At 60.4% G+C, this 13977-nt stretch overlaps 1 protein-coding gene across 1 annotated transcript in view; it reads left to right on the top strand.

The window, feature by feature from the left end:
- Positions 1-4448: 4448 nt before the first annotated feature.
- Positions 4449-13977, top strand: part of LRP1 (LDL receptor related protein 1) — a gene marked incomplete at its 3' end in the record, with an annotated part of 88779 nt that continues 79250 nt past the window's right edge. The window contains exons 1-2 of the mRNA XM_041472679.1: positions 4449-4516; positions 7686-7888. Coding sequence (XP_041328613.1) covers positions 4449-4516; positions 7686-7888 — 271 coding nt within the window. The remainder of the gene's footprint in view (positions 4517-7685; positions 7889-13977) is intronic.

The following is a 13977-nucleotide window of genomic DNA, read 5'->3' as shown; positions in this document are numbered from 1 at the left end:
CCTGTCCCCCATCATGACCACACTTCTACCCCATATCCCACTCGTGACCCCCCATCTGCCCCTTTCCGCCCCCACACACCCACTGCCCGCACCCACGCGTGTCCCACCGTCCCATCGGTGACACCCGCTCCTGACCCTACTCCTGCTCTAATCAGGTCCCTCTTTGCCGCCCTTCCAAGCCCCCCGCCCATCCCCGTGGGTGCCCCCCACCCATTCCCGCACCGGGACCAGCCCGGTTCCGTGGCACCGCTGTTCCCGTGTGCACGGGACCGGACCGTTAGTCCCGTGCTGCACCTTCCCCGCACGGTTTGAACGCCGGCCCCCGTCCTGGGGTCCGAGCCCGTGGCTGATCCCGGGCTGTGCCCGCCTCTGCTGCACCCTCCGGTGCCCAACCGAACACGGGGGCACTGAAAAGGGGTGCTCGTTGCTTGGGGGTACTCGGTGCTTCACGGGGGTACCCGCCGCGCCCCGGGGGTACCTTCGGCCTCTCCGACCCCTGCGCCCACCGGAGCGGCGGGGCAGCACGGGGCACGGCCACCTCGGGGCCGCCAGGGGGCGCTGCCGCACCGCGGTGCCACCGGGGCCAACCGAGGGCTGCGGGGCCGGTGCTGCGGTACCGGGACCGGGGATGCGGTACCGGGGCTGGGGCAGGGCCCCGGGGTCCCCGCGATCCCCCGGCTCCTCCCGCCGTGGCGCCAGCGAACTCTCCGTGCTGCCATTTCCAGTATCAAATGTTCCCGGGGGCCCCGTGAGCGCGGCTGGTCCACTACGCACCGGGACATCCCGGGAGAGCGGACACCCGCCGCTGCTGTTCGGGACTGGGAAGGGGCTTCCCGGCCTTCCCACGCCCCCGTCCAGGACGGTCTCGAGTGGGGAGGGGGCTGCGGAGCGCTGGCCGGGACCTACACGTGGTGGGAGGAATCAGAATCGCACCCGCTCCCCGGGTCCTGTGCGACGTTTGGGGGCTCTGGGGGAATGGGGGGTACAGAGCCGGCCCCCAGAACCCCTCCAGCCCACCGGGTTACACCGCGCTTTTTGCCACCCCGGCGCTTCTGCAGGGGCGGCGTCCCGGCAACATCTGGACCTTCTCCCGAACATCTGGCGCCGCAGCAGCCTGAATCACCCTCCCCCCCCGCAGCTGCCTGACCGGGGTGGGGCGGAGCAGGCGTGTGACATAATTAAAAAAACATATGACATCACGCGGAGGGGTCGCATGGTGCCCGATGACGGCGCCGGCACCGCTGCCCATCTCCCTCCTCGGCCCCGGGCCCTGGCAGGCATGGCCAGCGGATGACGTCACGGCTCTGGCTCTGACGTCACGGTTCCCGGTCAAAGCCGGAGTTGGGTGAGTGATGGCCGGCCTTGCGGATGGTGGGACCCCCATGATGGGGCTCCGCTGTTCTGGACCCCCGATCCTGAGCCCTGCTCCCGTAGCCCCCACAGGGACAGCTGGGGGGACAGCGAGGGTCCTGTGCCCTGGGGGGGTGATGAGGGACCCCCTGCCTTGGGGGGAGACAGTGAGGGTCCCACTGCCTTCGGACATAGCGAGGGTCCTATGCCCTGGGGGTTGACGAGGGACCCTCCTGCCTTGGGGGGACAGTGAGAGTCCCACAATCCTCGGACTCCTGTGCCCTGGGGGCTGATGAGGGACCCCCTGCCTTGGGGGGAGACAGTGAGGGTCCCACTGCCTTCGGACATGGCGAGGGTCCTGTGCCCTGGGGGCTGATGAGGGACCCCCTGCCTTGGGGGGACAGTGAGGGTCACACTATCCCTGGACATGGCAAGGGTCCTGTGCCCCTGGGGGGTGATGAGGAACCCCTGCCTTGGGGGGACAATGGGGGTCCTACTGCCCTTGGACATGGCAAGGGTCCTGTGCCCCTGGGGGGTGACAGGGGACACCTGCCTTGGGGGGACAATGGGGGTCCCACTACCCTTGAACATGACGAGGGTCCTGTGCCCTGGGGGGTGATGAGGAACCCCTGCCTTGGGGGGACAGTGAGTGTCCCACCGCCCTTGTGGGTGCTGATGGTGTTGCTGTCCTGGGAGAATGACGAGGCTCCTGTTGCCTTTGGGATAGTGAAGAGCCCAGCGCCCTGGGGGACAGTGAGGGTCCTGCAGCCCTGACAGGAGCCGAGGGTCCCGCTGCCCCTGAGGATGATGAGGGTCCTGCTGCCTCGTCCGTCTCTGACCCGCAGCCGGTACCGTGTGCCGGTAGAGGGGAGCTGGGCCTCCCCCGCACCGGGGGACCACCGCAACAGGGACGGGATGGGCGCTGGAGCGGCATCGCGGGCCGGGACCGCGTGTGGGCGCGGGACCCGCAGCGCTGTACCTGTACCTGTAACACACCGGCCCCGGTCCCCTGCCGGTACCATACTGACACCGATACCGACACCGGCACCGGACCCCTGCCGGTACCATACTGACACCGATACCGGCACCGGACCCCTGCCGGTACGATACTGACACCGATACCGGCACCGGACCCCTCCTGGACCATACTGACACCGACACTCACACCGCATGTCTGCCCGTACCATACTGACACCGATACCGGCACCGGACCCCTGCCGGTACCACATTGACACCGATACCGACACCGGCACCGCATCCCTGCCTGTACATTATTGACACGGACACCGGACCCCTGCCCGGACCATACCGCGACCAATGCCGGTACCGACACCGGACCCCTGCCCGGACCCTGTCCCTGCCCACACCCACCGGGGGGCGCAGCCCCAGCACCGCACGCGCATGCGCGCCGTGACAAAGCAGAGCGGGCGCAGCCCGGCCCCGCCGCGCCGCGGGGACACCGGAGGGACCGGGGGGCAGCGGGGAGCTGCGGGCCGGACTGGGGAAGCGCGTCCTCCCCGCACCGCTCCGCAGCGCACGGTGCGCCCCCCGCCCCGTCCCCCCCGCAGCCGCGGGGGCCGCTCGCTGGCGCTCCCCGTTTTCTCCTCTTTGCCCGTTCCCGTGGCTCCCACCCGCCCTCCATCCCATTTTCCTCTGGAATCCAAAGTTTTCCCCGCAGCCAAGCAGGAAAGTTGGAGCTCAGCACCGCTGCGGGAACCGGGACTGGAGGTCCCGGTGTCCCGGAGGTGACCGGGTCCGGCGTCCCACCGGTCCCAGGGGTGCCCGTGACAGCCCGGCCTCGCCCCACTCTCCCCCTCTTGCATAACCGGGGCTGCTTCTCCCGGAGCCGCGACGCCCGGCTGCGGAGTTTGGCTGTGACCGGGCCTGGTGGCACTGGGAATGTGTTTATCCAACCACCGGGGCTGTCCGTTCCCCCATCCGTGTGTCCGTTTGTCCATCCTCCCCCCATGGCTCCATCCAGCTCTTTGCCAGCCGCTCGTTCCCAAGCCGTGCACGTCGCGTTCCCGGCCCTTATTGATCTATTCAGTGAATACTTGAGCTCGTCAGCTCCATGGCCGGGCTGGGAATGTGCGAGGGGCCGCTCTTGGCAGCGCCCGTGCTCCGCGCTGGCAGCGGCTCCAGCCGGGAACCGGCGGCCGTGGCGAAGTTCTCGCAACGCTTGGACGCTCCGGGCTGTTTTTTCCTTCAAAAGCAGCGAAATGGGGGAATCTCGGCTTTCCTGTGACGGATTCCCCTCTGCCCGCACGGGAATGGCCTGGTGAAATGAGAGGCTGGGATGACGGATGAGAGAGAGGGGTTTGTTTTTTTGGTTTAGGGGGAGGTTTTTCTGTCCCGTTTCTTTGCCCACCTTGGAGCAAAGCGGGAGAAGGGATTTGGTGTCGTGGCAGTGGCAGCATCTGACCCATCACCGGGTCCCAGGGATGGAGGAGGAGGAGGAGGAGGAGGAGGAGGTTTGGGCAAACGCCAGATCCCTGCCCCAGATTCATGTCTGGGGCTGCCGGAGGCCGGAGCTTGTGGTTTCCATCCTCCAGCCCCTCCTCACCCTACCGGGGGTGCGAACACTTGATCTGTGTCCCTTGGAGGGAGGTGACAGCAGCGGAGCAGCTCCGGGCACCCTGCAGCCCCCCCTCGGTGGCACCTGCAGGGCTGATTGAGCCGCTGGCACCCTCCCGGTGAGCTCGGCAGTGCAGGTGGCCAACAGCTGAGCCCTCCGGGGTCACCCCTCCAGGGACACGAGGTCTCAGAGGCACGGTCCCCGCTCGGAGGTGGCTCGGAGGTGTCTCGGAGCAGCCGGCGGATCCAGAAGTTGGTGGGGGCGGAAGGGAGGCATCGCTCATTGCATAAGCTGCGTTGCCTTTGGAAACGAGGCTGCGGAAAGATGATGAGCTGGAGGGAAGTTCTTCCATCCTCTTCTCCACACCCCAGGAGCTGGAGTGGGGCAGAGACACTTTCCTCCTGGTGCATGTCCCCCTCCTGAGGGGCTCGCTTTTGGGGACTGTCATGGGGGTGAGGTGCTGTCCCACCACCTCGGGGTGCTGGGAGCTGTGTCAGGCTGTGGGTGGGGAGGATGTGGAGGCATGTGGCGGATGTGGAGGCACCACAAGCACGTGGTTAGCTCAGTTAGCGGGCAGAACGTGCCACCAAGGTGCCACCTGAGCTGGTGCCTCAACCCTTGTGGTCCTGGCTGGGCTCTGGTTTCCCTGGTGCAAGTCTCCCACTGCCCCAGCTGGGTACAGTGGGACCCTGGGAGAGGCCGGGAGGTCATTGGGAGCAGGGTGCAGATCCCCATCCTTGTCTGGAGAGCCGATTCCTCACACTCACGGCCTCTGTTTGCAGCTCTGGGAGCTCTTTGCTTTTTCCTGGAGGAGAGGAGGACAAAGTCCAGCTGTGGGGCGGGAGGAATCTCTTCCATGGGGGAGCAAAGGGCACTGGTGTGCTGCTCCTGTCTGCCTGCTCCTCTGCCACTCTCTGGAGTGGTGTGGGGCATCCCTGGGCCCTGTGGTGGCAGAACCCCAGGAGTGGAGTGAGGGCAGGCAGGGATCACCCTGTTCCTGTTTTGGAAATACCTGTGCTTGAGGGTGGCTGGGGTGTTTTGGTCCAGCACTTCCCTCTTGCCACCTTGGTGGTCTGGCACGTCCCCTTGTGTGTCCCTGTGTTCCCAGGGGTTCCCAGGTGTCTTCCTGTGTGTTTTTCCATGTGTTCCCATGCGTGTGCACACGTGTGGGTGTGCACACGCTGCTTCCCTAAGCGTGCACGGACACGCCCGGAGCTGCTCTGGGTTCAGTGGAGGTGAACAGTGGAGGTTTGAGGTGCTGGGAGGAGAAGGAGCTGCTGGAGGGGCAGTACCTGGTGGGGTTCCTCCATGCAGTGTCCTGAGGTGTGTCCAACATTCCTGTATGGAGCATCCCAGCAGGACACTTGAGCTTCCAGCAGCCTTGTGGGGCTCTGTCCTGGCGTGAGGGGTGCCTGGCGCTGCTGTGGTGTCCAGTGAGAGGACTGACCTCTGGCTCCAAGTGCTCCCTGTCCATGACAGGCGCTGATGGAGCAGCTCTGGAGCATCCCTGGCAGCTCTGGAGCGTCCCTGGCAGCGGTGCCAGCTTTGGGGTGAAGCTGAGGCGTTGCCTTCTCGTCGCTTCCGAAGCTCCTGAGGCTCAGTGGGCGCTGTGGGGGTGGGAGCAGCTGTGGCAGCCCCCTCACCTTCGGTGTCTCAGCCCCACCACTCGCTCCTCGTGTTCTCTCCGTGCCGGTTCCATGTGCTCCGGGGGAGCCTGCGAACCGGGAAGGAGCGGGGGCTGCTCCAGCTGGTGATGCTTTTCCTCCGGTGTGAAGAACTGGTTGGGATGATGAGGAGCAAAACCACCCTGTGCCTCCAAGGCCCTGGTTCCTGGAGCATCCTTCTCTGGTGGAGCTGGCTCCAGATGGTGTCCTGTGGTTCCTCTGTGCCCCCAGCCCGTGCCTGACCCGTGGTTGCCCAGTGGGGCTGTCCAGGCTCTGCTCTGCTGCATTCCCCTCTCCTCTCCTCACAGGAACAGCAGGATTGGAGTGGAAAATCAGAGACAAATTAAGGGAAAAGCTGCGTAAACCAGCTGCTGGGTGGGGTCCTGAAAACAGCCCTGGAGTCAGCCGAGGGGACGGGGTGGTGGCACGAGAAGCTTTGAGGAGGGAGGGTTGGCTCCCAAAATCCATCCTCCCGCTGCCTGAGATGGGGGTGTTTGGGCAAGGACCACGACTCCTTCCCCCTCCAGGAGGGCACGGAGGGACCTGGCTGCCCCTCAAGGTTGTGACAACATCCAGGTCACCTCCCATTGCTCACTGAGGTGGGGAGGGGGATGGAGAGTGGGCAGGGTAAGGGCCAGGAGCCCTTTGGGCAGCAACTGGGAGCATCTGTAGAGGTGGTGATGGTGGTGGCAGGGTGAGGACATTGGGCACTGGGGTCTGTGCCAGCACTCGCCTGCCCCGTGGCTGCCTGGTGTGTCCCGTGAGGTTCATGCAGGTGCACAAGCACTGGTGAGGAGGGATCTGCTCTGGCTGTCAGGGGGATCCTGCTGCCGAGGACTTGCCACCATCCCAGGAGCACTGGGATGGGACAGATCGTGGGGATGGTGTCCACAGTGGGGTTTGGCCACCCAGGAGCTGTGCCCGTGTTTGTGACCCCCAGAGCACCCCAGGGGTCTGGCTGTGCCTTTTGGGGATCTGTCCCAATCCCTTGGATGGTCCTTTGGATGGAGCCTCTCCAGAAGAGTGCAGGAACGCGTGGTTCTGCAAGCGTCCTTTGACCAGCAAGGGTTTGTATGGGAGGTGCTTCCCGAAATCACAGAAATCACAGCCAGGGCCGGGCCCTCGGGCCGCGGAGTGCTCGGGGAGAGGGGAGGACGCACAGGATGTGCCACATCCTGCTGAGTCAGCACGACAATGAGCCCGCGGCTTTGTCATGGGGCAGGAGGTTCCTCTTCCAGGCATGGGGATGATTTCAGTTCCCAGATCCACTCCAAGCATTTTCCTGGTGCCGATAAATCCTTTCTTGTGCCACCCAGACCTCCCAGCCCTGATGGGGTCTGAACCCTGAGTCTCTGTGAAAGCTGCCTGCCAAGCCCAGAATCCTCTCCCAGCTCACCCCAGCCACCCATGGGGCTCCACTGGGATAAATCCAGCGGTCCCAGGTTGGGAAGGGGCTCCTTGGAGTGGGTGCTGACACCAGGAGTGGCTTGGACTGAGAGCAGCGGGTGCATCAGCCTGTTTCCTTCCCACAGTCCTGCCTTTGCCAGGCAGACAGGACCCTCCTTGTGCTTGGGATGAATTTTATCTCCATCACCTCCCAGGGAGCGTGTCCAGCTGTGTTCCCATGGACATCTCTCTCCAGGGACTTGGGCTTGGTGGCCGATGGTGCCTCGCTGAGTGCCCGGGGACGTTTTCATCCATCACTGCCATCCTCAGGCTCTCCCAAACGGAGCATCTGCCCCGGCTGCAGCTTGTTTTCCAGGGGATGCTTTTCCCCCTCTCCTTGGGATTTTGCAATCCAAGGCCACCTCGAGCTATTTACAGCCCAGGTTTTGCTGCCGACTGAACTTTCCAGCCCTTTCCACGTGCTGCTCCTGGGCAGCCCGACCTGCCTGCTGAAAATATTTTCAGCATTTTCTAACTCGGCTCAAACTTGTTGTTTTCTTTGCTGCGCCACTCTTTATTTTTGAAGGAAAAACACAGGGTGGGCCGTGAGGATGTTGTGGATGTTATTCCATCGTGAGAGGTTGCGTTCCCCAACGTGGTCTGACCATTTTTAGGGCTAAATTTAGACTCCAGTGTCCTTCCTGAGCCAGGGAACGGAGCAGGCTGGAGCTGCAGTCATGCAGATGCTGTGCAGGATCACAGACAGTCCCAGCACAGCTCCTGGGGTTGGCAGCAGAATTCTTGGATAATGACCTTGCTGGCAGCTCTGAGCTTCTCCAGTGGGACTGTGCTTGCAGTGACACCGAGGGGAGGGATGGGAAGAGCATCCCGAGCTCCAGGGAGTGTCAGGAAGGTGAGAGCAGCTCTGTGATGTCCAAAATATGTGGATTGGGGCAGCAGTGAGAATTGTGGATGTCTGGGAGGGAGTCTAATTGAGTTGAAAGTTGCATCTTTAATTGAGTGGACTAATTAGCCTTTTGCCAGATGTTGTTTCTCCAAATGAGACCACGGTGAGGATGGGCAGGTGTTGGGGGTCACATCCTGGGGACAAGAAGGTATTGGGTGGTGTTATCCTGAGGATTGGCAGGTTTTGGGTTTTCCATTCTGGGGACAGGCAGGTATTGGGGGGGTCTCATCCTGAGGATGGGCAGGTGTTGGGGGTCACATCCTGGGGATAAGAAGGTATTGGGGAGGGGGTCTCATCCTGAGGATGGGCAGGTATTGGGTGGGGGGTTTATCCTGAGGATGGGCAGGTGTTGGGGGTCACATCCTGGGGATAAGAAGGTATTGGGGAGGGGGTCTCATCCTGAGGATGGGCAGGTGTTGGGGGTCACATCCTGGGCAGGTGGGGGTTGAGTGTGGGGGTTGCTGCTGAATTGGGGGGCTGCAGTGTCCGGAGGTGGAGAGGAGTCACTGCTCTTGGCCTCAGGGCTGTGCCATCCATCCCTTGGTGACTGAGCCGAGGAGGATTCCAGCGGGGGGAGGCTTTGGGAGCCGTCCTGCTGCTGCCCCCATGCCCCAGCCTCCCTGGGGATGGCCGGGTTTGTTTGCTGGGGGCTGCCAGGCAAAAACTGAAATGTGCTGAGAGCTTTGAATGGCATCAATCTCACCCACTTACCTGCAGCTCTTTGTTTGTGGGCACGGGCTCGTGCTCCAGGGTCACACATGGCCAACAGTGAGGCCACAGCTTGTGCAGGAGTGTCTGCACCCCTGTCCCTGCCCTGGGCTCCTCAGGACCGAGTCCCTCCTGGTGTCCCCTCCCTCTGCTTCCCTGTGCCCTGCATGCTGCCCCCCGCTGATTTTCTCAGAACTGGAATGTCGTGGCCTAAAGGGTGGCACAGGGACACAAACCCTCGGCCCTGGGGAGCAGCAGGATGCCCCTGTGCCCACCCTGCCCTCGGGCGTGCTGCTGGTGGGCTGCCAGCGTGTGCCCACCCGCTCCAGCCTCTACTGGAGCCACATCTTGCCTGTCCCCTGCTGCCGGTGTCACCACCCCTGGGCTGTCCCTGGCTCTGTCCCTGCCTGGAGAGCGGCTCCAGATGATTTATGACATTTGGGGGTGCTCACAGACACCCCAAACCACGGCGCTTTCAGTGACCCCATCCTCTCCATGCACCGGGAGCTGCACCCCTCCGCCTCCCAGCGCGGGGACAAGCTGCGAAAGGTTTCCTGCCGGCGGGTATCGTGGTGCTTTTTTATTGTTTGGAAAAGGAAGCACTTGGGTTTAATACTTCCCGCTCCAGCCGCCTTTCCCAGCGCCGGGGCGGATGCTGCGGGGCACCGGGGCGAGCGCCGCGTGGAGCGGGGCGGTGCCGGCGCCTCCGCCCCGGCCCGGCCCCGCATCCTTGGGTCCGTGCCCATGTCCAAGGCCTCGTTTCCTGCCGCAGCCCCCGGCCCTTCCAGATGGGTTTGCTCAGCCTCTCCTCTGCCGGCCTGGAGCGTGTTTTCCTCCGGGAAAAGCGGATTTGGAGCTTGGTTTACTCACCAGAGCCGTGCTCCCCTCCCCAGCTGCTCTGATGCCATCCCTACGCCCTTTCAGCTGTGTAAAATCCTAAATTTTCTTTCCCTGCAACTTACAGAGGTTAAAAGCAGTGAAAGCAGGATCGCTGAGCCGCAGGAACCCTCTGAGGGCATCTGGTGGAGATGCCAAGGGGTCAGGTGGCATCTGGGACGCAGCATCAGCTCAGGGGCGGCTGTGCCAATTCCTCTTTCACCGTTTGTACCGGTTAACAGACAGATGGGACATTTCACCGTGCCAGGGATGTTTTTCCAGTGGAGAAGCTGCCACCTGGAAGCCGTGCAGGACCTGCTTTTCCAGGATGTGCTGTCCAGGAATCCCCAAAGCTTCGCCCTCACCGGCAGCACGTGCTTGCTGTGCTGGGTGACTGGAGCCGTGTCCCCACGGGCTGGTTGGGCTTGGTTTTGGGGACTGGGATGGGAATTGGTGACAGGCAAAAGCTGTGGCAGGAGCAGGGCAGGGCCATGGTGTTGTCTGGGGTTGTTATACCTGGGGAGACCTTGAAGTCACAGGAGATTGTGCCGTGCCATGGTGGCTCCGTGAGCTCCCCAGAGCTGGGAGATGCTCTGAGGTCCCCCAGGGGACCCAGGAGGGACCTGGGGACCTCAGGAGGTGACCTGAAAGCTTCAAACAGGTCTGGCTCTCCATGTCCTCATGCCTTGCTGTTCTCCAGCCTCTGGGAGCATCCAGCATCTCCTGGGGGGTGACCCTGCCCTGGCTGGGGTGGGACCCCCTTGTGCACTGCAGTGAGGACCCACAGGTGTGGCCACCCCAAAGGATCCCAAATCCCAGCTGGATCATCCCTGGCTACGTTCACACGGGCAGGTGGAGCCGAATCCAGAGCAACTCCCCGCGCGGCCGCTCTGCTCGGGAATAAAAGTCCCTTTATGCCGGAATAATTAGTGTACTCAGAGCATGCTAATTATTCTGGGATAAAAGTGACTTTTATTCCAGCAGAGTGTCCTCTCAAAGGGCCCTTTCTGCCCGCTCCCAGGGCACAATAGCTGCTCTGCTCCGTTTCCCCATCCCAGACAAAGTCCTTATTTGCGGAGGCAGCGAAATTGAGTTGACTAATGAATTAAGGCCAATGGTTCTGGCCGGGCTCCAGCCCTTTGAAAGCCTTGGCGAGCTGATGCCCGGCCCGGCGGGAGGAAGCACAGACCCTCCTGCCCCACCAAGCCCCTGGCAGCCTCCTCTCCTCTCCCTCCCTCCCTCCCTTCCAGCTGCCGGGATGAAATGCCTATTAATCTATCCTGTGGAATTGCTTTATTCCCCAGCGCAGGCAGGGCTCTGGAGGGAGCGTTATCAGCTCCAGCCACAGGCCATAAATAACCACAACGGATCCTGTTTGGGTTCCCAACTGCCCAGGGTATAAACATCCCACTCCTATTGCCAGGATAAATGCAGGGAATAAAGGCTGGGCAGGTAGGGGAGGTTGGGGGGGCTCTGCAGGCCTGCTGCCCCCTCCCCATCCATCCTGTGAGGAAGGAAAAAAGGGGACACGGGGACCCTGGCAGGGATTGCCACAGGCCAGGGCTGGCTGCAGCCCATCCAACTGCACCCAGAGGATTTAAGCCCCTTTCTCCTGGCTGCAAATTTTTCTTCCCCTTTTTACCTCTCCCTCTCCACGCCTTTTTTTTTTTTTTTTTTTTTTTACCATTTAAATTGCAGATAAGCTGCAAAAAGAATAACACCCAAAAAACGGGATTCTCCCTTGAATCCCCCTTGGCTGTGGGGTTGGAGCTGCCCCTCCCCACCACAGTCTGGATGATCCAGCTCTTTTTTTTTTTTTTTTTTTCTTTTATTATTATTATTATCCCCAGTTCTGGCAGTGCCGGAGCTTTCGTTTCATCTGGCTCCATCTCCTGCCATTTTTCAGCTCGTTCTGCTGCGGACTCTCGGGAGGGGACGCGGGGCGGGGGGGGATCGCGCTCCAGCACGGCTCTCCCGGCTCCTGAATTTGGTTTAAAATGCAAATCTTTCCTTTATTCCTTTTTTTTTTTTTTTTTCCTTTTTAATGGATTTCATCTGAAGGCGGCGGAGCTGCTGGAGCCTGGGGAGCGAGTGCAGGGATCCAGCTGCTCCCAATCCAGGTGCCATGGGCAGGGATGGGTGTCCCTGGCCGTGGGGAGTGACCAGGTGGGCAATAATGGGAGAATGTGTGGAACAGGAGCAGTGGGATGTGCTGGTGGGATTTGGGAATGAGCAGAGGGTGCTGGGCCCATCCTGCCTGTCCCTCTGGGGTGTGACAGGGGGGTGACAGCCCTGCCTGCACCCCAGGATGGGTTTAGGGACAAGGTCTGGGATCTTCCCACCAGCATCATCCCTGGGATCACGGGTGGAAACCAGGGATGGAAAAGCAGAGAAGCACCTGGGGCTGAGGTGATGGTGGGGTTTGATTTTGCTTGGATTTGTTGTTGTCTCCTTGGGGGTTCCAAAAAGGGGGAGAATCAGAGTGAACCCTGTCCAGGGCCCATCTGAGCACCCACATTCAGCCAGAGCCCGTCCCAGGAATGGCCCAGAGCTGCCATTCCAACACCTCTGGCACAGCAGAGCCAGGCTTTTCCTCTCCAAATCATCTTTTTTTTTTTTGTTTGTTTGAGGAAGGCGAATGCCTCGTGATTCCATAGCCCGACTTGAAGGGAAAAGGGGGGAAAAAAACGTATTTTAAAGTCAATATTTACTTAGCAATGAGCCGTCCCCCTCCCCCAGCCCCGCCGCATACCTGCGGGAATGGCCGGGAGCCCTGCCGGTCCTGGAAGCTCTGGAGCAGGGATCTGGTTTGAATCTTCCCCTTTCGGAGGGGGCCGGATGGAAGAATTGCAAAAATGCATTTGAACTGTTTTGGGATGGTGTGCTTAAATGCAAAACAAACAGCTGAGCCTTCCTTTCCCTTTCCCCCCCTGGAAAAATGTGCCTCAGACCTGAGGGTTTGGTATTTTAAATGTCTCTATTACCCGGTTCAGCTTTTGGGAGGCGGAAAATTTACTGGATTTGGGGTTTGAGGATCAGCCTGGAGCCCCAGCCCAGGGAGGAGGGAGCAGGATGGGCTCCAGCCTTTGGCCTTCCCAGTTCCTGTCCTGAGGCTGCAGAGAAACTCCAGGACACTGGAAGTTCTGAAAACACAAAAAAAACCTGAACAAATCCTGTTTTTTTTCTGTAGACTGGACGTTCTGAAAACACAAAAAAACGGAACAAATCCTGGTTTTTTTTCTCTAGTTCGGGGACAAAGGACAGATGATGTGGGGGAGAGAAACGAAGCCTCAAGTGGCTGATGTGGTTTTGGTGGATTTTGTGTGTTGAATGTGGTTGAGTTTGTGTCTTGGGTGACTCGAAGGCTCCGCGTCACAGATTCCAAGCTGGCACTTGGTCCCACAGGGACCATGGGCTCAGCTCTGACTGGGAAGAGAACCCACGAATGATCCACAGGGAAGGAGGAAGAGGAGGAACGTTGGGATGAAGGCGTGGTGCTGATGGAACAGGCCCTGCCAAAAAAAGGCCAAAATTGCCCCAAACACTGCCCTGTTTTGGGGGTGCTCCATCCTGAGGTGGGGATGGAGACCTGGAGGAGCACGGAGTGGGAATATTTCCCTCTGGAGCGGGTTTGTTCCCTCCCTTTTGTGCTCCCTTCTCCCCCAGAACATCTGGTTTGCGAATCCCAGCCCGTATTTATGGCCAGCGCCGTTTCCTGGCCGGACGCCTCCTCCCGAGGAGAGGAGGAGGAGCTGGGCTGAGGAGGAAGCAGGGCAGGAGTTCCTTCATATTTTTGCGCTTTGCTTCCAGTCTGTCCAGGTTTTTGTGTCGTCCTCATCCGTGGAATGAAGGTGGCGTGGTCCTTGCTGCAGGATCTGCTTCTCCACCTCTCCAACAGCCCGTTTTGGCGTCCATTTCTTATTTTAGGCAAAAAAATCAGATTTTTTTTGGTGGTTTTGTTTGCCAACCCCTTTCCCAACCCACCAGGCTCCCACACAGAACCTCTGGGTGTCCATGGAATTTGGAGTCAGGCTCTTGGTCCCTTTCCCACCTGGGGAGATGCAGTTGGGACGTTTGTTTGCACCCTGTCCTGGAGACCAATCCCTTTTTTTTGCACCCCAATGGATTTTTTTTTTTGGACCACCGGTTTTGGACCTTTTTTGTGTTTGGGCCTTTTAGTTTTTTGGGCCTTTCTGTTTTTCCAGCCTTCTGAGGTGCCCTTTTTATATAGGGTCTTTTTTTTGGCCTTTTTTTATCCCATTTTTAAGAGGCCCTTTTTTGAGGTAGGGCCATTTTTTAGGGACCACTTTTATTTTATGCCTCTTTGGGGGCCCTTTTCTTACATGCCTTTTTTGAGACCCTTTTATTTCTCCACTTTCCCCATCCCTTTTTTTTTTTTTTTTTTTTTTTGGGGGTCATTTTTTAGGGCCTTTTTTCTCCTTTCTGACCCC

The sequence above is a fragment of the Pyrgilauda ruficollis genome, unplaced genomic scaffold, assembly GCF_017590135.1.
Source record: "Pyrgilauda ruficollis isolate IOZ18807 unplaced genomic scaffold, ASM1759013v1 scaffold296, whole genome shotgun sequence".
Classification (NCBI taxonomy): domain Eukaryota; kingdom Metazoa; phylum Chordata; class Aves; order Passeriformes; family Passeridae; genus Pyrgilauda; species Pyrgilauda ruficollis.
This window is presented reverse-complemented; position numbering and strand designations above follow the sequence as displayed.